This window comes from Platichthys flesus, chromosome 16 (assembly GCF_949316205.1).
Source record: "Platichthys flesus chromosome 16, fPlaFle2.1, whole genome shotgun sequence".
Taxonomy (NCBI): domain Eukaryota; kingdom Metazoa; phylum Chordata; class Actinopteri; order Pleuronectiformes; family Pleuronectidae; genus Platichthys; species Platichthys flesus.
In genome coordinates this window covers 20,915,638-20,938,972 of record NC_084960.1, presented here as the reverse complement: position 1 = coordinate 20,938,972, position 23,335 = coordinate 20,915,638, and the positions used below count along the sequence as shown (strand labels likewise).

At 40.9% G+C, this 23,335-nt stretch overlaps 1 protein-coding gene across 2 annotated transcripts in view; it reads right to left on the bottom strand.

The window, feature by feature from the left end:
* Positions 1–23,131, bottom strand: part of si:dkeyp-72e1.9 (syntaxin-binding protein 4) — a 42,783-nt gene extending 19,652 nt beyond the window's left edge. For both annotated transcript variants that reach the window (XM_062407880.1, XM_062407881.1), the window contains exons 1-8: positions 22,979–23,131; positions 18,723–18,796; positions 12,371–12,466; positions 11,111–11,180; positions 10,926–11,000; positions 7,062–7,141; positions 4,722–4,845; positions 3,700–3,841 (exon numbers count right to left, since the gene is read on the bottom strand). In XM_062407880.1, coding sequence (XP_062263864.1) covers positions 3,700–3,841; positions 4,722–4,845; positions 7,062–7,141; positions 10,926–11,000; positions 11,111–11,180; positions 12,371–12,466; positions 18,723–18,796; positions 22,979–23,025 — 708 coding nt within the window. In that variant the 5' untranslated portion in view covers positions 23,026–23,131. The remainder of the gene's footprint in view (positions 1–3,699; positions 3,842–4,721; positions 4,846–7,061; positions 7,142–10,925; positions 11,001–11,110; positions 11,181–12,370; positions 12,467–18,722; positions 18,797–22,978) is intronic.
* Positions 23,132–23,335: the final 204 nt, after the last annotated feature.

Below are 23,335 nucleotides of genomic sequence, written 5' to 3'. Positions count from 1 at the left end.
ACAAAATGAAAGCAGAGAACTGACAGAAGGTTACATTTGATTATGTATCTAACATTGAGCATGAATGAGCCTTAGGTCACGTGAGGTATATCCAATCGATCACCTTAACCTCCAGATGTTTACCTTGAGCTCCTCTAAAAATCTTTAAATATGCACTTAATTCCCATGACATTAGGCCAGGTGTGAACAATGTCAATATTAGTGATAGCTCAGTGAGAAAAAGATGGGTTAAAGAATTTACCATTTAGAGCAAGATACAGCAAAGACTGACTTTAAGGGAAATCTAAATCCAACAAAAACGTATATGGATGCCTTGTTCATCTAGCAGTCAGTTAGTCACTGCAGCCGCCTTAAGGCTTAGAGTTAATTTAATATGAACGGGCCAGTGATGGTGAAGCGTGAATCAAACAGCTGATGCAGATCAGTGAATGCACGCAGGTCTTCAGTGCACTGCCTGACCAAATGCTTTGTTGCGGAAACGCCAGAACTATCCTTTAACAGGGCAAAAGTTAAAGTGTGTTTTAGCCTTTTCTAATCAGAAGGCTGATACAAAGTCAGCATTTCACAGGGTTATGTCAGTTTGGTAAACTCAAACATAATATCCTGATGCAGCCTTTATTACCAAGTAGCATTCCTTTGCTTGTTCGTCAGACTGAGCAGTCATGAAGGCCTCCAGTGTTTGTCATGAAGGAGCACTAACCAACGCATGCTGGTTTGTGTCGGTCAAACTTGGAGTAAAAGGCTGAACGCTCCCTCTGACGTCCAGGGTGCTCAGCTCATCCAACATGTTTTACCAGCAGCTTCCTGTCCGGATATATGGAGATACTTTACTGTTTTGGTTCTCTAACCCTTAAGCGACCCCAGGAAGGAGTCAGGACGGGCCTAATGAATATAATCCAGTTGAGCTGGAAAGAAAAATGTAACAGTTTAAAGAAAGGTTTCAATCATGATGTGGTGATCACTGTTGATCGGTGAAGGTGACACAGAGAAGTGTGAAAATACGTTTTTTTAATTGAGAAACTGGAGCAGGTCAGCTAAGTAGGTGGCCCAGTACACATTAGTTAGTTGAGCAGCAGGGTGATGCCCTGGTGCAGAATAATCTGCAGCAGTGATATCACATTTGGTCGCGTTTTGTTAACAGTTACATTTTTTGCTAATTTAACATTTTAATTACCACATATAAAGATCATCATGGTCTGACTTCTGCCTTCAGTCTCTAAAATGCGGCTCCACTAGGAGCCAGAGTGCAGCCGCAAATCTTCAGAGTGGGTTCTTCTTGGTTTTCTTAAAGTCCAGTTTAAGAAGCGAACTAGCAGTATCTTGTTGATGACATGCAGGTGAAATTATGGTACAATATTTTCTGATGTCTGTGTCGCTGTGTTCTAGTGCTCCAATGACCATACTGCACCTTGATGACTCCTTTTGTCTGCAATGTGTGTGCACTCTGTAACTTTATTTTGAAAGGCCCTGTATATCAATGAAGTTAATGAGTATAATTATTATTACACCAGTTGCCCTTACCACTAAAAGAGCTTTTTGTGGAAAGTGCAGACACTGGTGGTGATTTGCTCTAAACAAAAACAGTTTCTGTGTTGTTGTCAACGCGTCCGAGCAGAAAATCTTTCATTGTATTTTTTTCATGTGTGAAAGGCAAACTCCGGAGAAAGTACAGTCCCAATTCTGTGGACATCCTCTGGAGTTCATGTCTTTAAAATGCCATAGGAGGTTTAAGCTGTATTGACAACACAGTCAGAACTTTAAGCAAACTGTTCTGCATATTTAACATCATTACATGAGGACAATGTATAAATATTCAAAAACTTCAGTACATCTTGGTGGAGTTAACTTCGTGATATAACATGTATAAATATCACTAAATACGTCTTTAACTGATTGAGAGAAGCTCAAATGGCTCTACTCTACTCTACCTGTGCTCCTCAAATTATAAACCTATTATTAGGTTTATGATGGCAAGTGATGGCAACCTGCAGCACTTAGATCTGAAATCGATTCCACGTTGACACCATTTCAGAAGTAGATAGAGATCCTTGTGTTGCTGAGACTAACTGCACGATTAAGTGAGGTATCCACCCCTCACTTTAATGAGGGGAACCTTGGCTTACTGTCTTTTCTTTCAACGATGTCTCCGATGTAAAGGTTAAAACTGTGGGGCTGGACAATCTAATAAATAAAATAATATACATACAACCCCCTCCAATGTCAGCACTGGGTGATGTATAAGATTATAATCAGAATAGCAAATAAAGACTATATTCTCATATCTCATGTACCTTATCAATACAAATTTGGAATTTCCATTTCTTCATTCATTATTGCTATTTAAATTGTATCACCATACATGATGGTGAAATACACTGTGTATTTTCCCGCAGCTCAGAAATTGAATGAAAAGTGAAGGCTTTCTCCGGTTCAAACCCCACTCTCTCCCATCTGCATGCCGAAGTGTCTTTGGCAAGATACTGAACCCCTAAATGGCCGCTCATGAATGTTGAGTGTACTAATTGTAAGTCGCTTTGGACAAAAAAGCGTCAGCCAAATGACATGTAATGTAAAAAAAGTGACCAGAAGTAGCAACTAAATAGCTGAAACGTTACATTACAGCTGTAATCAATTTTCAGTAATGTTACCTTCAGTTTCTGATGTTAATTAAGAAAACATTATAAGATACATATTTTAAATTGTATTCAGGGTTAGGGCTATATATAAACTGCATATATATAAAATGCTTTAAAGTCAACCATTGTACTGTTTAGTCCAAGTACACTTTGACATGTGGACTGGAAATGCTGGGAATTAAAACAGTAACCTCCCATTCAGTGAGAAACCTGCTCTACCCCCTGAACCACAGTGGCCCTAAAGTATGTGTGATGATTGGGTGTGTGACCACAGTGTGTGTGTGTGTGTGTGTTGGCTGTTACTGTTCCTCCAGGTCAGAGAGCTAGTCACAGAATCAGAATCAAGATTGCATGGCTCAGAATGGCTCAGCAGTATTTCACACTAATCTGTTGCCAAAGCTGCACATGCACTTCTTCATTCCCTCCTCATCCCTCTGTCTCTGCACTAGCCTCCTCCACCATGTTTCCCCCACCTCACTACAGACAGTCCCTTGCTGTTGCACTGCATCCATCTCAGTTATGTTTTATTATTGTGGTCCTCCAGTCAGGGCTCTGGGGCCAAGGTGTAACAGTATGATGCATGCTGTTTTGAGACATCATGTTTGTTTCTAAAATTCTGCTAAAATCTTAAGCAGTGCCTCCAATCGGAAATGAGACAATGGAAACATTGTCAAAACATAGAGAAGTCAATTACTCAGTCATCAGATGAAATCAGGCAACTGTTGGCCACATTGTAAAATATATAATGGATGTAAATCAGGGAATATTGTGTGTCTCTCAAATATCTGGATGTTCTTCTGTAACCCCCGATGCTCAATAACAATTGATGCAGTTTGAAAAATTTAATTTCAGATTAATAAAAAGTAAATAAATGCAGCACAACATTCCAACACTGCATATATTTTACAACTTGCTTGCATTTATAATGGTTTATTTATTTACACCACTCGCGAAAACATGACTCCCTCTTACACATCCTTAATCTTTCCCTGTCATTTAAAATAGGCAGTTTTAGATTTTAATTTCAGTTTGTGTATTTGAAGCTGTCGCCCTTGTTTCTTACCCGGTGACAGTCTCCTCCAGACAGGACCTCCTGGATGAAGACAGCAGGGCCATCAGGCCGGTTGGAGCCCCCTCCAATGGTGATGCCTAAACTGCTGGATCGTGCCACTGAAAGCAGCTGAATGACTCCTTCACCTGGGTGACTGACAACACACAGACACAGATATCAAACTCTCAAGCACCGAAAAGGGTGAGACACATTCATCTTACTGCCATTAGTGTACTCTAATGAATAGAGTTTAGGTGATTGGCCGTTATCACAGATACATTGATATAAGGAGATACTGGTTACCAGGTAATAGGAAGAACATACCAGTTTGTGTAACACTTTATATAAAGGTATACTTATTCATTGTTTATTAGAATGAATGTCAGGAGCATTTGGGTTTTTTCTTAGCCATTATAAAGCACTCACTAACGTTGCATTCTGCATGACCATATTCTACAATCACTGGGTCATTAATCCAGAAATTTGTCCCAATAAGCTTGTAATTACTACTCATTGATAGTAAATAAGGAAGCTCTCAGTCTTTATATAATCTTTGATAAGCATGGGCCTCATCAGGAGGTAGTACCACATGAAGAGACATCCTCCTTTAATAACACTCAATTCATTTGGTGTTTTCTCATGTAAAACCCCCACACAAACCTACAAACGTTAATAATGTTCAAATAACTGTAAGTCAAGTCTTTCTAAGACCTGAATATGTTTCTCATTCCAATGTGAGGTATTCACTAGTAGTTTGGCTCTTATTCTAGCACAGAACTACTGCAATGAAAATAACTATTTTTTTTTAACTTTCCATTATTCCCAATGATCGCGAAAGTATTTTATTTGATGTGTCCACATGTTCTGCTTGAGCTGGATAGAGCGTCTAGCTGTGGATGATTTCAAAAAGCATGTTTAAGCAGCCCAGTTGGTGAGAGCAGTACATGTGCAAATCCACCAAACAGTTAGTAAATCTGTTCCTAACAAGAGAAGAGCAGTGTGATGGTTCATGTCAATCCTTTGATCGCTCTCACCTGAGCGAGCGCAACATGGGCCCACTGTTATTGAACATGTTCTGAGAGCCGGCTGGGCTCAACAGCAAAGGACTCTGAGAGCGAGACGAGGAACCGGATGACATACTTTCCAGGAAACGATTGCCTTTGGAGTGGCACAGAACATGAAACAGAAAAAGAAGAGGTAAAGATATTTTACCAAATTGAGATTACAAGTGGCTGATGGTATGCTGCTCTTGTACTTGTGGCATATTCGGATTCATAGCTGTGTCCCCACTGGTTTTTAGTGGGCCTTGACTGTTTTACCAGCATCTACCAATTCATAGTGACACATGCTGCTGCTGATTATGATATACTGATGCTATGTGCGACTTCCAAATGACTCATTACTCCTTTTCCTAGCAGATACCTATGTCCACTGACCTACCAGTGGTGAAGTGGTAATTTCATATGTCTCTTATCTACAATGTTACGTATAGGTTTTTAAGGCCGAATTATAGTCCTGCGACTGCAACCACAGAAGGCCACGCAGCTGCATCGACGGACTCGTTTTGGTTTATGCTTCTCTTACGTGCTGCGCGTGTTGCAACGCAATTCACCACCAGAACACTAGGCGGAGTAACGTTTTTTGTCGAAGACAAAATACACAAAGAAGAGACATCTTCTTCTTCGTCGACTGTTTCTTTACATCGCCACTTCGGCTGCTCATATCCTATTTCTGGCGGACAAATCGGCCAGTCAGTGACGGGTTATACAAGTGGTCAGCCTTTACACAGTATCTGCCAGTAAATGATAGAGATAAGCAAATGAGGATAGGTACATGTCTATGGAAGTAGAGTAACACACCGCATTCGTGAGCCATAACCAAGTCATACAGCAGCGACACACAAACAAATTTACTAAATGTATCACAAATAAAAAAAAAGAAAACAGTAATAAAAGAAAAAATGTATGATCGAAAAATGTAAGCACGACCATGCATTACAATAATTAAAACTAGAAATATGTAAAATAAGAGAACGCAGTATGTTTTTAGTTTTTTTTTACTAATGTTGAATCTGTATTTCCCCAGACACTCTCTTCCAGAGTCTTAGAGCTCTTTGGCTGAGAAGCTGGAACATTTAATAGGCCCCTGCCAGAGGATGTCATAGTGTGAGCAGGATAACAGATATTTTTTCTATGAGGGGCAATTCCGGGTTCAGCAGGTTGCCCAAAGACACTTCGGCATGCAGATGGGGATGACTGGGATTGAACCGCTCTACCCCTCTGCCACTGCTGCCCCACTTTCTTCTACAGGAGGAGTAGTGCTCATCTCAGAGATGTTACAAAAGAAGCTCTCATCAGTTGAGCTGCCACAGATGGCTCCAGCTGCACAGAGTCGCTCTACTGAAAAACATGTCCTGTCAAACATTTCTTAAGTCTCCGCAACCCTAAGCACTGAATAAAACTCAGTATGCTGACCAAAACAACTGCAGAGCAGCCAAATATACCCCAGAGCTGTTTTTTTTTCTTTTTTATCCACTGCCGTGACATCTGATCTTTCCTGTCCTCAGAATCAAAGGTTAAACTCAGAGTGGGGGAGTTATTCATGCTGCTGTTCAGCAATAAACAGGTATGTCATGGACTCTTGAATAAAATGAGTTGAAAAGGCATCATATTGTGAGTGATTTCACAGAGATCAAGCTTCAAAGAGAAGAAAAACTTACAGTACAATTTTTCACTGTGCAATTTTTATATTGGGGTATACAGAGCCACAGAGAGTAACTCTGCCAGATATAGTTTGAACATTCAGTGAATAGCTTTATATCATATATCCTCATATACGTTTTTTTAAATCTATGTCTCCTCATTTTGAAGATCAGGTCTGATGTATCAACACCATCAACTGCACAGAGCACATAAGTGTGCTCACGTGCACAAACCCTGTGTCGACAAGTCTGTGCCAGCTGGCTGCCTCCTTCCTGACTGAAACAGATGTTGGTAATTGTGTAATGGACAAGAGCATTGTCATAAGCCATTTCTAAAGGCCGACTTACTCCATCTACCCTGTAGGCTAAGTGTTCCATCAAATCTAGAAAGTTAATTTGGAAGCACCAGATAGTTGCTTGATGTCCTCCCAGATCATATTCTTCATACATTTTTTGTCATCCTTATTACATAACACAGTAAATGGCACTTTTTCTTTATCCGTATTCTGATGCACTTTCTGAGGCTTCTTCCATTTATTAGAGAAAGTGCTGTTTATTGTGCAGATTGTAGTAATACACAGATGAATGAACAGCAGATCTGCCCACCTTACATCACAGTGAGTGCTGGCGGAAAGAGGAGTGAGTGTGGAGGAACTCTGCAGCAGTTTCCTACCTTGCTGGATAGGGGAGTTGCGTGTTGAGCCGGTGCTACCATTGGATCCATATTTCTCCAACAGCTCAGCAAATTCTCTCCTTTTCAAAAAATAAAAGGACAAATGTTTAGAAGGTTGTTGATGTAAAGGCTGGGCTTTTTTTGCTGCTCTGTACGATCTATGTACAGGTTATTAGAAGAGTTGGAAATCTGACTTTCAATATGACAGCCCCTGTGCATGATGACTTGAATTTGCTGTCTCTAAGCAGATTATGATATGCGGTCACATCGGCTCCATGGTAAATAAGAGCACAAATTGTTCTTGGACGGCATAAAAAGACGACCCTGGACTGCAGCTCTTTCATAACCAGCAGCACCAGATAACTTGGTTAGAGGTGCCACTAGCAGGGCAGGTCCACTCATTTCTTACTGACAAGAATGGAAATAATCCAGAAAATTTTCGCTGAGTTTGGTTATTTCTATTTGTCCTCGTTCTGTTAGATATCAGTGCAGCATTCGACACAATTGACCATCAAATTTTATTACAAAGACTAAAACAGTTAATTAACATTAATGGAACCGCCCTTAACTGGTTTAAATCGTATTTTTCTGATCGCTCCCAATTTGTGCAAATTAATGATGAGGCATCTGTGCGCACCAAAGTTAATCATGGTGTTCCACAGGGCTCTGTGCTCGGCCCAATTTTATTCTCATTATATATGCTTCCACTAGGAAACATTATCAGGACACACTCGGTAAATTTCCACTGCTATGCGGATGACACCCAGTTATATTTGTCAATAAAACCTGAACAAAGTAATCAATTAACTAAACTTCGAGCATGTCTCAAGGACATAAAAACCTGGATGACCCGCAATTTTCTCTTATTAAACTCAGACAAAACAGAGGATATAATACTTGGCCCCAAACACCTTAGAGATGCATTATCTAATGATATAGCTGCGCTAGAGGACATTGCCCTTGCTTCCAATGAAACAGTCAGGAACTTGGGAGTGATCTTCGATCCTGATTTATCCTTTAATAGTCACTTAAAACAAATTTCTAGGACCGCTTTTTTCCACTTGCGTAATATTTCAAAAATTAGACATGTCCTTTCACAAAAAGATGCAGAAAAACTAGTCCACGCCTTTGTTACATCGAGACTGGACTATTGTAATTCATTATTATCAGGCTCCAGCAGGAAGTCGTTAAAGACTCTACAGCTTGTCCAAAATGCCGCAGCACGTGTCCTGACGAGAACAAAGAGAAGAGAGCACATTTCTCCAATATTAGCATCGCTACACTGGCTTCCAGTTAAATCTAGAATAGAATTTAAAATTCTCCTCCTCACCTTCAAGGCCCTTAATAATATAGCGCCTTTATACCTTAAAGAGCTGTTAGTACCTTATAAACCCACTAGAGCACTCCGCTCCCAGAATTCAAGCCTACTTGTCGTCCCTAAATTCTCTAAAAGTAGAGTAGGAGCCAGAGCTTTTAGCCATCAAGCCCCTCGGCTGTGGAATAATCTCCCACATTCAGTTCGGGAGGCAGTCACCATCTGTTCGTTTAAAAGTAGGCTCAAAACCTTCCTTTTTGATAAAGCTTATAGTTAGAGCTAATTAGTGCTCCAGAACGTTACTTGTTCTATTTTATGACCCATGACACACGGAGCTTCTCTTTCCAGCTTCTCCTTCCTCTTCTCCATCCCTATCCCCCTTCCCCGGAATCCCTTTGCTTTATCACCTGCAGATCCAGGGCCTCTGTGGCCGCACCATGGATTACGGTTTGTGGATCGCGCACCGGGGGTCGCGGTGTTGGATCCAGTGTGGCGGATTCTGAGTCATGTGGGCTGATCGTGGTGCTGGTGGCGGACCCTGTGTCGCGTTGGCATTGGGCATGGGCGGTGGACCAGAACCGCGATGGTGGCTTGTGATGGGTCCTCCTGGTGGGCGGCGGTGGGCGGTGACTGAGGACTGAAGTGGTGTCTGGTCTGGATGGTGGATCGTGGTCTAGATGGTTGCTGAGCATGGACTGTGCTTCATCAATGCTGCTAGAGACTTTGATTATTGATGATGTTCTCCTGCACGTGGCATCTATTGCACTTCTGTCCGTCCTGGGAGAGGGATCCCTCACATGTGGCTCTCTCTGAGGTTTCTACATATTTTTACCCTGTTAAAAGGGTTTTTTGTAGTTTTTCCTTACTCTTGCTGAGGGTTAAGGACAGAGGATGTCACACCCTGTTAAAGCCCTATGAGATGAATTGTAATTTGTGAATATGGGCTATACAAATAAAATTTGATTGATTGATTGAATTATTGTTTTCTCCTTCTGTGATATCAAAATATTTCGATGACTCATCTTGAATTGGGTGTTTTTTTATACCATGATTTTGAATATTATTATCATCAATATCATTCATACCACCCATTTAACTGCTCATGGTCTCATTAGCCTGTGGTTAGTGCCGCCAGATGGGGCAGTTTGGGAGGCACTTGGTTTAAACTTTCATTTCTAAATAAGAAATGAGGTGAAATGTATTCAATGGCCTCCTAAAAACAACATTGGCGAGGGAGTGCAGGTGGCAGTGCAGGTGGTATCCCCCACTATACCACTCCCCAGAGACTTACTGCACAGCAAGTCATCATGCACACGTTTGAGCAATCAAATCAAATCCCTGAACCATTTGATCAACAATATCTTCACCATGCTTTATATTTTTAATTGAAAATAACCCAAGACAATCTAATCTTACTTCATTTCTATCTGTGTCATATTTGAGTGGGGCATTGGGGCATTTAGAGTGCACGAAAAAAGTGCTTTGAGCTAAAACAATTACATCCTATAAAGCGGAAAAACCCATGCAAGTTATCCATCTTTAACATTTCCAAATATTCATAAGCAGCCTGAGGTCATGATGAACCAATAATTATTCATTTATTATAATATTTGATCTTAACTAGTTTTGTTTTGCATTTACAGACAGACAGGTGTCATTCCTCCCCACCTCCTCCTCTACCCCAGGCTGCAGGGTAGTTAAAGCACAGAGCACAGATTAACACACATGGCTCATCTTGTCAGGAGCTCTGCACTGGGTTAAGCTGCCTCCCTGTGTCTGCTGTCTCTCCCTTTGCATGCAACACAAAGTCAAGAGGAGGGGGTGGGTAGACCCTCACCACTGACACCACTTTGTGAGAATCCAGCACTACACAAGAATAATGATCACCTTAAAACTACATCACATCCACTTCCTTCACATGCGTGCACTTCTGCAACGTCACACTGGGATCTACCCAGTAAATCCAGGCTGTCTCTCAATGCTGTTACGTTAGTAGCTTCTCATTTCTGACATGTATCCGCTCTAACAGCTGAAGTGTAAAACCTGCCTGTGTCGCAGTCTCCTTTTGAGGATTTACAGGCAGAACTTGACACGTTCATTTGCAACACTCTTGCTCATTTGAATACGTACATGCAAATCCACCGCTACCTATGTAGTCATTAGCTCAGAGTCGAGGATCATGTTGTCTGAAAAGGATTTGGAGAAAGGATGGGATCTGTGATGCTGACAGCCGACACTGACCTTATTTTAACCCACACTGGTTATAGTTCAATTAGTGCTTTTTTACCGAAAGTAATAATACAAAGTGTAATATAAACATTTAAATTGTATTATAGTATTGTTCACCGGCCTATGTCATAATCCTGCAGCATGTTCCACCTGTGTTTGGCTGTCGGAGTTTTTAGCATCAGATTCCCAACGTTTGTTTTCCTGCCAATCAGCCACAAGCCTGTTGTGGCTGATTGGCATACTAACCCTAACCCTAGGATTGAATACTCTGTTTTGCACAGCCTGCATTGTCTTGTGCCTTGTGTCTGCCATCGTCTTACTTTGCCTCCTCATCTCTGGCTATGAGAAGGCGCATGTGACTGGTTGCGGAGGCTGCTCTAAGGACATCCACAGCTCTGTGAGACAAACAGAGACAAAACATACATTTACATATTTGTAACAGTATCACCTCATTCAATCATAGCGTTCGAACAAAGATGTAAGCATATAGATTTTATAGGATTACCTTTCGCTTGTGACTCCTACTAAACTGTCTCCATTCACCTCCAAGATCTGGTCCCCTGGCAACAGGTTTCCTGACAGAGGTCAAACACAGCTCAAGTTAATATACAATAGAAATTGTCATAAACATACAAATGAGATATTAAAGTTGTCAGGGCTCCACTGTGACTGATGTATTAATGAGAGGACCCACACCCCTTGGCTTTGACTAATAGAGTCATGCACTTGGGTAAAAAAGTGATGCTAATGCAGCTTAGTTTCTGGCTGAGGACTAATGGGTGTGGTGAACATATTGTTCACTCTGGTGGCATGCACATCATTGACACAAATTAAATACTATACAACACATACTATTTTAGAGTATTTAGCAATATGACATTGATGTTCACTACACTTTGAAATGGAACTGCTCAGTCAAGGTCAAATGTGAACACATGGAAACAGTTTCATTTTCTTTATCCCACATATGATATGTATATTTACTGATACAATATATGCAGGTGGTTAAATGGGTGATTCTTATGTTTTCAGGTTTCTGGCTGAGGACTGCCAAGATCTCTGCTATGATATGAAACTAAATACGATGTAAGCACCAAACTCCATTACTGTGCATCCATCCACCGAGTCAGACACACCAGCGACTTTAACTCAACTGAAAGCTCTATCAATGTATTAAAGCAATTGACACTGAAATTACATTGTGGATGAATACAGCAGGTATCAGAGCAAACAGGAGAGATTTTACAACTCATCTGCTCTGAGAAATTCTCGGGATCCATAAGAAGAGCCTGGAAAACCTTTTTCGAGAGAGGAACATCTGGAATATTTTGCCTGACCTGCTGCCACCGCAAACTGATCACAGATCTTCTTATTTTAATCATTTTGGTGTTTTGTTAAAATATTTTGCCCGAATGCCTCTTCTGGTGTAGATAGTAAAATAAAACTTGAAGTAACAAATGCAAATCTGTGACACTGTTATAAATGGTTTTGTATTTATATAGCGCTTTTCTAGTTGTGATGACTCAAAGCTCTTTACAGTACAGTTTTTCATTTACCCATTCACACACACATTCATACAGTTCATCTATTAGCAGCACTTTGTTGTTCTATGAGGGGTTCAGCATCTTGCCCAAGGACACTTTGGGATGCAGAAGGGGAAGACTGGGGATCGAACTGCCGACCTTCAGGCTGGAGGACGACCGCTCTACCCCTCAGCCACAGCTGCCCCATACCCTATACGTAAGAGGATGTATACGTTTTTTACCATCACTTGAAGCAAGGCCACCTGGTAAAATCCGTTTGACGTAGACTCCAAACTCCTCTCCAGTGACCTCCTTCACTCCACCTATCACTTTAATTCCTGTTGAGAAAAGAAAAATCACTTTCAGTTTTGTTTTCTTGCTCAATGTTCATTGAAACGTCATTTGGATCTCATTGTCTAGATTTTGTTTGATAATAAAACTCTCCCTACTCTCAGCCACAAGGACGCAAGAATCACGTACAATCAGGTTTCACTGAGCTCTTACTTATTATACAGGAAGTTAGAGTTATTTCACATTAAGGTCAAATGACCTTTTCATCATTTCAGTCATTATTTCCACAGCAAAAAGCTGGAATGGAACAAATGCTAATTAGTGCACATAAATGAATAATAATAACTTGGTACTGATGGGATTTTGAATATTGTGACGACAGAGAAAGGAGGGGAAGGTCACCCGGCAGCAGCTGCCATCTTATTGGTATATCGCTGACAGAAGAGTTGAGAGGGTCATATAAGTCACCGTGTTCATTCTCTGGAAACGAGCATTAGTCCTCTGTGATTCATGAAGTTTGGAAGAATAGATTTAAAGGAATAGGATTAAAAACACTTACCAGGTCAACATGTTTCTGGTAAATTACATTACAGGGCTTTGCATTTTGCTCTATAGACGATTCTGTAATAACAATTCATGACTTGTGACTCCGGCTACCTCTGATAACTGACAGAATAAAGAAGGATTTTCTCTGGAGATGGTCACACTTCATGTTAACTACACAATTCTGCACCTATTCAATATATAGCTTACAGCCGAGACTGGCAACCTGTCCGCCTCTTGAGTTTTGTCAGCTGGGATTGGCTGCAGCCCCTGCGGTACTAAGATAATAATAATATATAATGGATGTGTGAATGGATTTTAAAAAGGTATCATCTTATTCAATATCTGCTAATTTGCATACATGTCCAGAACAGATATCTGTTCATTGGAAAATTATTCATCCTGTAGACATTTTTCTTGTAAAGAAATTCAGGTTCAGGATGAGGACAACATTTTTTTAAAGAAAAATATGTATGTTTTCATTCAACTAGTCTGAAATAAAACGCGACATTGAAACAAAACAGCCCAAGATCTCAAAATAGGTTTTGGCTGTAGTGTTGCACCTTAAGGGTAAGTGTATTCGCTGTGCATTAGGGGTTATAGCACAGTTACAGTGGCTTCATGCAGCTCTACATTTTTTAACTACTAGATAAGGGCTTCTTCAGCTTCTGGCTGCCGTTGGACTGTTACCACAGAGACAAAACGGCAACACTAATTGGGGCTGCAGCAAAGGGGTGCATTTTAATTATCGCCTGTCTTAAAAATGGGGTTACAAAGTTCCTCATCACAGTCCCTCCTCCCTTCTTGCTCTTCTCTGAGGGAAACAGTTTCTTGTTCTTTTGTTCAGCCTCAAAGCATTCTCCTCCCCCAGTCATCAGATAAGAAAAAAATCATTCCAATGCATAAGCAGCTGGAGCAAATATAAAAAAGGCGTGCCTCTCCTCCTCTTTTTCAGCTCCACATTATGCTTCACAGATTATTTCCTGCTCGTAATGCGTCAAGAGCATGTATGCTGCCCAAGGATTAAATATTCCACAGACCTTATAAAGATACAATCCTAAATGATGGAAGGCACAGTATCTTCTAAATATTGTTTATTGCAAACAAGATGTAGAAGATCAGTGACTAAATAATGACACATCAACAACAAAGAGCCATTTCTGGACTTGTGAGGACTGAAATTCCACCAACATGTCAGCAAAAACAGCTGTGACGGAGATGATTTTCACCATGAAAACCTCCTGCCCACACGCTGAGGTGGTACAGCTTTCAGCTGCAATAACAAAGAGATTAGCATGCGCTGTCCTCGTTGTAGGACATGCAGGAGGAGAGTTAGCTACAGTGCGCACAGCAGACACCCCCCTCCCAAAGCTGTGAAGGCTTAAGATGTACTGGGGGGTCTTTAGACTTTATGTATCAGAACAGTGTGTACACTTGAACATGCTCAAGTTGGACGACAATAAGCTGATTTGTGTCTCTCGTGTGTCACCTGCTGTTTTAGTCTAACACACACGCATGCAAGCGCATGCACACACACATGCGCACACGCGCACACACAAGTGCACACACTTTCAGCCACTATACGTATCATCGCTCCTTGTACTACATTATATAAATGGTAGGCTGAATGGTAAGTGGACTATATTTATATGACACCTTTCAGTCTTATTGATCACTCAAAGCACTTTACAATACAAGTACCATTCACCAATTCAATTCACACACACATTCATACACTGTGTCTATACATGCAGCGCTTTTTCTATCCCACACCATTCATACACAATCGACACATGGCCAAAGGACACTTTGGATTGCAGATTGGAGGTGCTGGGGATCAAACCACCGGCTTCAGCCAGAGCTCTACGGTCTACATTGTTATAGTTCAGACGTTCCTGTGAAGCAAATGTGATTTCAAGTGATGTCTTCAAGCCCCTCCCATTCCCCCCTTACCATAAAGGAGAAGTTGGTGTCACTATCAACACAATTAGCTCGATACAGCCTCTTACTTTACATTTGATCATATCCACATTTCAATCTGGTAGTTAATATATATATTCTGAAAAAAAAAGAGGCGGTGGTCTAGTGGCAGAAACTTGGACTATGGGCAGAGAAGGTCTCTGGTTCGTCTCTGGTTCGACTCCACAGAGAGGCAATAAAAGACGAACCTTGATTGATCTGTTCAAAAATCCAAGAGTCTTCCTACCCTGTCTAGTGCCCCTGAGCATGGCACCTTACTCCCCCAACATCTGCTCCCCGAGCGCCGTACATGGTCGCTCACTGCTCTGTGTGTCCTGCACCAGATGGGTAAAAAGCAGAGATTAAATTTCCCTACCTGCATGAGTGTGCCTTTGCATGTCTGTGCATGTGTTTGGGACGAATAAATGGATCTTATTCTTAATATTGCATCTTATTTATCAATCAGCACTCGTTCGTATTGAGAACTGATCTCTGTCCAGCTCATGTTACATCGTCCATCCACTAAAACAACAACAAAAAAGTGATCGAAGAAAATATTATGGTGAAGCTATGACATTCTTCTTGCTATTGGATTAGTTTCGTCTTCACTCCACCCACAGGTTTCTTAAATACAAACTTACTGAGGGGTTCCTGTGTTAGCTGGCTGGGGTATTTAGCTGCCTGTAGCTGCTAGCCTTGTTGGTTTGGACATTCATATGTGATTGATATTCCCATCCAGATATCCAGGGGGAGTGTGGCCAAACTAATCACAATCTGTCCTCAGTGCAGATTGGATGCATTTACACCTTTACTGTAATTTGGTCAAAAAGTATCCAATTGCAAACCTGTTACCCAAAATGCATTTTAATAAGGGGTTTAAATGGGGATATACAACTCAGTAAACACAGTTAGAGTTTTCGAATTTAAATCTAAAACATGACAATTATCTTTATCGCTTCACAGCGATCACATTCTTTCTTCATTCACCTCTCTTGTTCTTAGCTTTATGTGCAATAAAAATTATATGTGAAGTCAATGTAATTGTATGAATGAAAATTGGTTGTGTTAAGCTTTAAATATACTGTACATTGGCAGTATAGTGCATAACATGTATGAAATGTTGGTTTAATAACCTTGAACCACACTCTTTGGCTAATGTTTTATGAATATGGTGTTTGTAATTTCAGGCTTTTCTGTATTATTACGTGCCAGAGCTTTCAATTTGGACTATTCAATGTTTAATCTGTGTCTGGCAACTCGCCCAACCAGTCAATAATAAATCATGGAGGACCTCATTATTGAAAGTTGAACTAATCTCACACATTATATGATAAAACTTACAGTTGTGTCCAATCCCCCTACTATTTCCACAGAATATGGTCAAATCAGTAGAATACAGACAAACTGAAATGCTGGCTCTTCAGCATTTCAGCATTTCAGCATTTCAGCATTTCAGCGCTGGTCGTCCAGAGCCATGAACTCCATTATTTTCTTAGTGGTGGCGTTGGACTTTTCAGTGTTGATGTCGAACATAGCAGCCATGGTGGAGGGTTGTTGTGGTTGCTGCGACTCTGCTGCATCCCTCCTCTTAGCGGCAGTGTCCTTATATGTGCTAAACACACCTGGGTGCTTCTTTTCCAGTGGCGTATTAAGTTTGTTGTTCCAAATGTCTTAGGCGTTGATCCCCCTCGGCTTATTTTTGACTTGAAAGCATTACAAACAGCGTGTTTTGGGTCGTCCTGGCACACAGTGAAATAAGTCCAAATCAGCGACATGTTTTCTTCCCGAGTCTTGCTAGTTTTTAGCTGTTTTGCTCTGGGCGTCTTGAGCTGCTACGCACCACGCATGCGGGTGAGTTTGATCGGCCGAAAACCGGAAATTACGACAGTGACCGGCAGGTCACCGATTGCGGCCGATTGGATATAAAACCGGCTTTTTTAATCGGCGGCCGATTGATCGGTGCATCTCTAGAGAAAATCCCTTTAAAAGTAGGACTTATGTTGTGTCAGCTATTCAAAATATGGCTCCATTGCCAGATAGAATGATGCAGTAAGGCTATGCATGATGGTGTCACTTTGAGCTGAGCAATAGGATTTGTCCATGATTTGTAACATAAATTAACGTTTTAGCTGCAAAGGACATGCTCGATGGGTGGCATCACTTTTTTTCATGATCCCTTATCGCATACTAAATTAGCTGCTATACACAACACAAGGGCAAAAGAAAAGTCCATTGTGAACCACAATGATCCATCAATTGTCCCAAACAACAACAAAATATAGTTTCATGACACAATAATTGAGGACAGAAAGTAACTGCACTTCAGTGTCTAGATACATTCTCCAAAAGGTTACATGGTTCCCTCTTTTAGAATAAAGCAGACAACATTAAAGGAGCCGGATCGTTTGTGGTCTGGACTTACTACAGCTTCATTGAATAATATTTTGCATTAAAATGGATCTTATGACTGTGTAATGTAAAAGGTGTCACCTGCAGCATTCTCTCTATATTACACACTTAGACTCATACACTAGGCAGTATCTTGCCTAAGGACACTGTGTTTGAAGCGGTTACCTTCTGGTTAGTGGACAACCCACTCTACCTCCTGAACCACAGCTGCTGTACAGAGCCGTTTAGCACATTTCAGCTCAACATATCGATTGTAAACTGGAGTGTATTCGTGTGAAACTTTTGTCATTCTTCAGTACGAAAACATGGATGCCAAGAGCTGCAGACATGCAAGTGGGCAACAAAAATTGCAAATGAGAGAACACCCATTAAAATCTGCTGCATAAAAAAACCCACAAGTGTGTTTGTGATAAACAGTATCTTTGGGACAGAGCTCTGCGTGCAGAACTGAATTTAGTGAATTTGAAAGGATTCCCTCAAGATATCATAAAAAAAGCCACCTTGACAATAGAGCACTAAATTCTAATCATTCACCCCAGAGTCCAACTGACCATTTATATGTATATTTGAAGAAATTAGTGGGATGAACTCATGGAAGGAGCTTTAGGCCACTGTGTGTCACCAGTGTAAAGGCATGACAATATTTAAACAGTGTAAGTGGCTGTTTCAATATTTAGAAGGAAAGAAACACTTTAAATATCCATATTGGGGCTAGAATAAATATGCCATGGCAGAGGTCCACAATTGCAATGAAAAAAGTTCCTGTTGACCAAGGGCCCAATCAAAGCTCCGGCCTTCAAAGTCCCAACTTTTATGACAAGTGAGTGGCCAGCAGTCGTAAGCATGTGGAGAGGGTTAAACGAGGGCTCATCAAATGCAGTCCCAGCTAGCTTTGAGGGAACACAGTTATGCATATGAAGCAGAAATCCTTTGTGCTTGTATCCCATGCATGCCCCTGGTTTCTATGTGCACAGCTTTTGAGACTAATTAAATGCCATGGGGGAAAGGGACCATTGTTGTGTTTGGCTGAACAACGAAAGAATCCTAAATGTGTGAATACTTAAAGAAAAATAAAGACAAAACCAGATTCCAGTTTGCCGTTCTAGCACATGCACATTTATAGAGCTTGTAACACACACAGTCCACATGGCCACAGAGATTTGGTCCAAGGGTCTGCACAGGGGGACGATGTCAGGGCCCATGTGTGTTTCTTTAGTGTGACTGAAAATTTACAATTTTATATAAAATTGCAGAGCAAAGTTTGTGTACGAGATGGAGAGGGCACAGTGTTTGCAGGAACAGAGGCTTCTGCATGTTTTCTGTAAGAAATAGGTGAGGCAAAAGAGACAGAACTAATCAGATCTTTCAAACAGTGAGAACAACATGACTTACCCAGGCCATTCTCACAGTCTGTAAACTCCATGGAATGAACAGCTCGGTCGACTCCATATGGACCCATGAGTGTCCTATTTGAGGGATGGAGGGATGAAGGAGTTGGAGAGGAGAGGCAGGGAGAGAGAAAAAGAGAAGAAAAATAAGTCCAACACAGACTGACAGTTAACAGATCTAGCCCTCTGGTCTTAAAGCTATTATCCAACTCTTCTACTTAGTGTGTAGGAAAACATTACTTGCCAATTTTTTTTGCCATCTACAGGTTAGTCTTTCTCAATTTGGGATCTTCAATAACAGGTTTTCATTCTTCCATTTCTTCTTAAATGCTCAGTTTTAGCTCTTGGCTCCACCTTCCAAAAGAACAAGACTCTCTGGCTTCAAGATTACATTACAATACATTTAATTTAGCTGACACTTTTATCCAAAGTGACTTAAAATAACTGCATTCAACCATGAGGGTACAAACCCAGAACAACAATGATCAAGAAAGTATGATTTTCATCAAGAAAGCCAAACTACAAAGTGCTATAAGGAAGTGCCATTTAAGTGCTACTAAATTGTAAGTTTAAACTTTAATCAAGGTATAGTCGGAAGAGGTGTGTTTTAAGTTTGCTAACAATTGTTCTGTTCAAAATTGTGCCAAACTAGTTGGTAGGTAGATATGTTAGCGTCTTATATGAGACATGGATGTTATACAGCAAAATAAGCCCCTGTTCAGACATGGTATAAACATCAATCACTTGTGATCCCAAGCAGTCAGCACTAATTACCGGTCTGAATGTGTCCTGACATCTGATTACTCAGACATTTAAATGAAGTCGGGGACAACAGGGACAACATCTTCTAGCTGATTGACCCTGTGTCCTGAGCCACATATGAATGAATCGCCTACGCAGCTAACATTCAATTCAATTCAATTGTATTTGTATAGCACCAAATCATAATATACATTAAGTTGGTCTGTTAGCAGCCAACAATATCAACACTGAACAACACATATCCGTTCATTCAGTCCCTCCTGACACAGCTATTCACAGACACACACACACACACACACACACACACACACACAGTAACAACAGACACATCTGTAAACTTAGACTGGGTAAAACCAACATTATTAACTAATGTGGAAGAGAATACAGTATTTGGCCTTTGTAATTTAGCAGAACTTTGACATGCATAAAAAAGCTATGACACATTAAAGGAGAGACAAAACATAATGATGAATACTGAGCCTTGTGTCTGCCCAACATGCTTTCTCCTGCAGCCTCACACTAAGGAGACTGACAGAACGTTTCCAAATGCCAATCATGGAACACCAGGATAGAACTGCAGAGTTTGGTTTATGCATATCAGAGTCATAAATGAAAGAATATGCAAGGCCATCGAAACATTGTTATCCTGGACTGATAACTGTTATCACACTTATGGGTGTGCCATGAAAGCTACAAAAACATTGCTACGGATTTTTTCTCTTTTTGTGTACACAGCTGGCGTTAAAAATCTTGGGGTAAGGAATGTAACATTTTAGTCATATATAAAGATGGTCATTTAGTTTTGCACAAATATCCAACACTGGTTCAAAAACAGACATAAGTAACAATCCTCAACAGTTTTCCTATTCCCTGGACTGATACTGTTTGTCTGTTTGTTGACACTCTCTGCCATTACTGGCAGGCAGTTGTAAATATACACCTCTAGATGGAAAACTTTAGGAGAAACAACCAAAGTATGTCACTGTTCCGTGTTCATTTTTAACATAAGAGCAACCCAGCACTGAGCTCTGACTTGAGAAAATATATCCAGTTTTGTGGTGATGCTGCTGCTGCTGCTGTGGGTGTGATTTTGTGACAAGTATTATACTGTATGAACATATATTTTCCTGGGTGCTTTATTTGGAACTAATGAAGTCTAATCCAAGAGAACAGTAATAAATCCTTCCCCAGGGATAGTTGTCAAATGTAGGGTTAGGGTTGTTTTGGAAAGCAATGACAATTAAATTGTTTAGTCACTTAGGTAAGAGGACTTGTTAAGTCCTGGCTTGACGTCTTCGTCATCATGACCTCCTCTGCACATAGTCTGAGCTGAGCTTTAATCTCCAGGCTGTTACACCGTGCATGCAAGAGGATTAAATGACGGAGGGCTGCCTTTGTATACACTGATCAGGCACAACATTAAAACTACTAACTGGTTTGATGTTGTGTGCCTATAATGATACAAATTTACACACATATATATATTTACTCTATATAAATATATATAAACACATATACACACATTTAAGAACCTGGGCCTGGATACATCAAATTTGTCTTTGTAAGACGATGAATGCAAAATAAACCTTTCACAGATATAATTTGTATTTATTGAATTAAATGAGATGGTGTAAAGATATTCAGATATTAAGAATTGAACAAATATACTGTTACATGGCCCTTTAGTTATTTGGGTGCAGGCAGTATCTGCTACAGACAGCCAACAACAGTTAAATGAGCATAAATGTTTTTTTTTTATTTATTAACGAAAAAAAAGCTTTTTGACTGTACAGTTATAAGATGAGGCTGGCAGAAATGACTGTAGTCGTATGTAACAGTAGGGGAGAGCGGGGTAATGTGAGACATTTTTTACCTTTGCTCCCGTCTAGGCGAGCTAAAATGATATATCAGTCAAACTTACACATTTCCCAATATTTCAGGATGTTTCCTAGCAATGGAAATGATCAGAATGTCTTCAGGACAAAGGGCAAAAAAAAATATGATTGTTTTAAAAAAAGTGGTCATGTGTGTTTGGCTCCTTCATGGCAAGTGGGGAATGGGAGGGGCTTGAAAACATAATGGTCACATGACCACAAATGTGTACCGTTGCCTAGATACAGTGGGTGTCTCACATTACCCGATGTCTCACACTACCCCACGCTCCCCTACTGCTCAAGATCTGAAAACCCTGATCTTGAGCAGTTTTCCTTATCTAACATTGGCTCAATTAGCAATTACAGAAAACCCATTTGCTCCTACTGAACACTATTAAATATCATATAAAACAGAGAAGATGAAAAGGATAAACCAGAACTAAGTTACATGTTGACAACACTTTTTAGTAAATTGGAAAGACTTTTGTATTCATGTGGGGAATTCGATCCAATGTCCTCCCAGCAATGACACCTACAGTTCACTGCTTCCTTGCCACCTGAATGACATGGGGGATTATCAATATTTCAACTGCAGAGGGTTCACCGGTAACAACCTGACGCCTTCTTCCTGTCACTGAAACAAGGAGGCTACACCACACACACACACACACACACCAGAATGACTTGCATAGTTTGAGTTTAATTAAACTTAAAGTTTTTAAAACCTTTTGATTGTATAAAATAAAAGTATTTTGTTCTTTTTAAAGTCTATATGCCCTCACCAAGGGGTTTGAGTCGTTCATGGGCAGATGATCCACTCACTGCCTTTAATCTGTTGAATTTTTTGTTGACACGAAGAGCAGCCAAGATTTCATCCTTAATTCTTAAAAAGAAAACTTCTGCAAAGCTTCCTCTAAAACCTCAATGGAAACAGCCATAAAGCAGTTACAATTCATATGTTCTCTTTGTGCACTGGTGTTACTGTGAACCATTTAAGCAGGGCAGGTTCAAAATCATTGAGAAGCCTGAACTTTCAAAAAAAAAAGTATGTTGTGTTGATCTACTCAAACTGTTTATAACGAGGGACATGGCAGCTCCAACAAGTGAAGCCAAAACATCGTGATCGCCCTCTGATGGCTGGCTGCTTTTGTGAAGGAGCAGTGAGGCAAATACAGGAAACACGTTCGACTACAGAATGGCCTCGATTGTACAAACAAGTCAACACAAGACGCGTCCTAGCGCTTGGCGCACGAGCGCGATAAACGACAAACGGAGAGGTTTGTCCTCAACACATGCGCACCCATCCATCCACACACATACGCACACACGCTCACACGTACTCTCAAAGGAGAACTAGTTATTCTAACCACAGAGCATCTTCGTTTTCAATCACAACATAATGCAGCACCATGCTGCGGCTCCCGCTCAGCTCGCCAAAATAGCTGAAACCGTTATTTTGTTCCACAAACAATTGAACCGACCCTAACGTGTCCGTGTCCCCTGTGCTCCAACAGACAGAGGGACAACACAAGCGGCGCCACCGACACTGAACACAGAGCTGAAGTCGCCTGAAGCTTGAACTGGCTCTCTCCCACCAACCCCTGCTCCAGCCCCGCTGTGTTACCTGCTGATGATGACTGCTCCTCTATACATGACGGAGAATGTTGGCATTTTGAGGCATGGAGCTTCTCCGAAGAGACGGTGGGTCTGTTGGACGTCCCGCAGCCTTCAGCCGTCAGCTCTCAGCCACATGATGGTGAGTGTGTGCAGCCTCTAATTCCACCACCAGCAGACAGTCCGCTCCTCGCGTCTCCACCTTCAGCCGCACGTTTAATCTCTTACATAACCAGCGTCCCGAAACATTAAAAAAGGCTCAGCAAGAGTGCCAGTGAGTCCATCTGCGCACATCTGCAGCCGCCTGTTGGACTACAAACATGTGGCTGTTGTTTGATCAAGAGCCTGTTCAAGCGCCTTTCCGCAA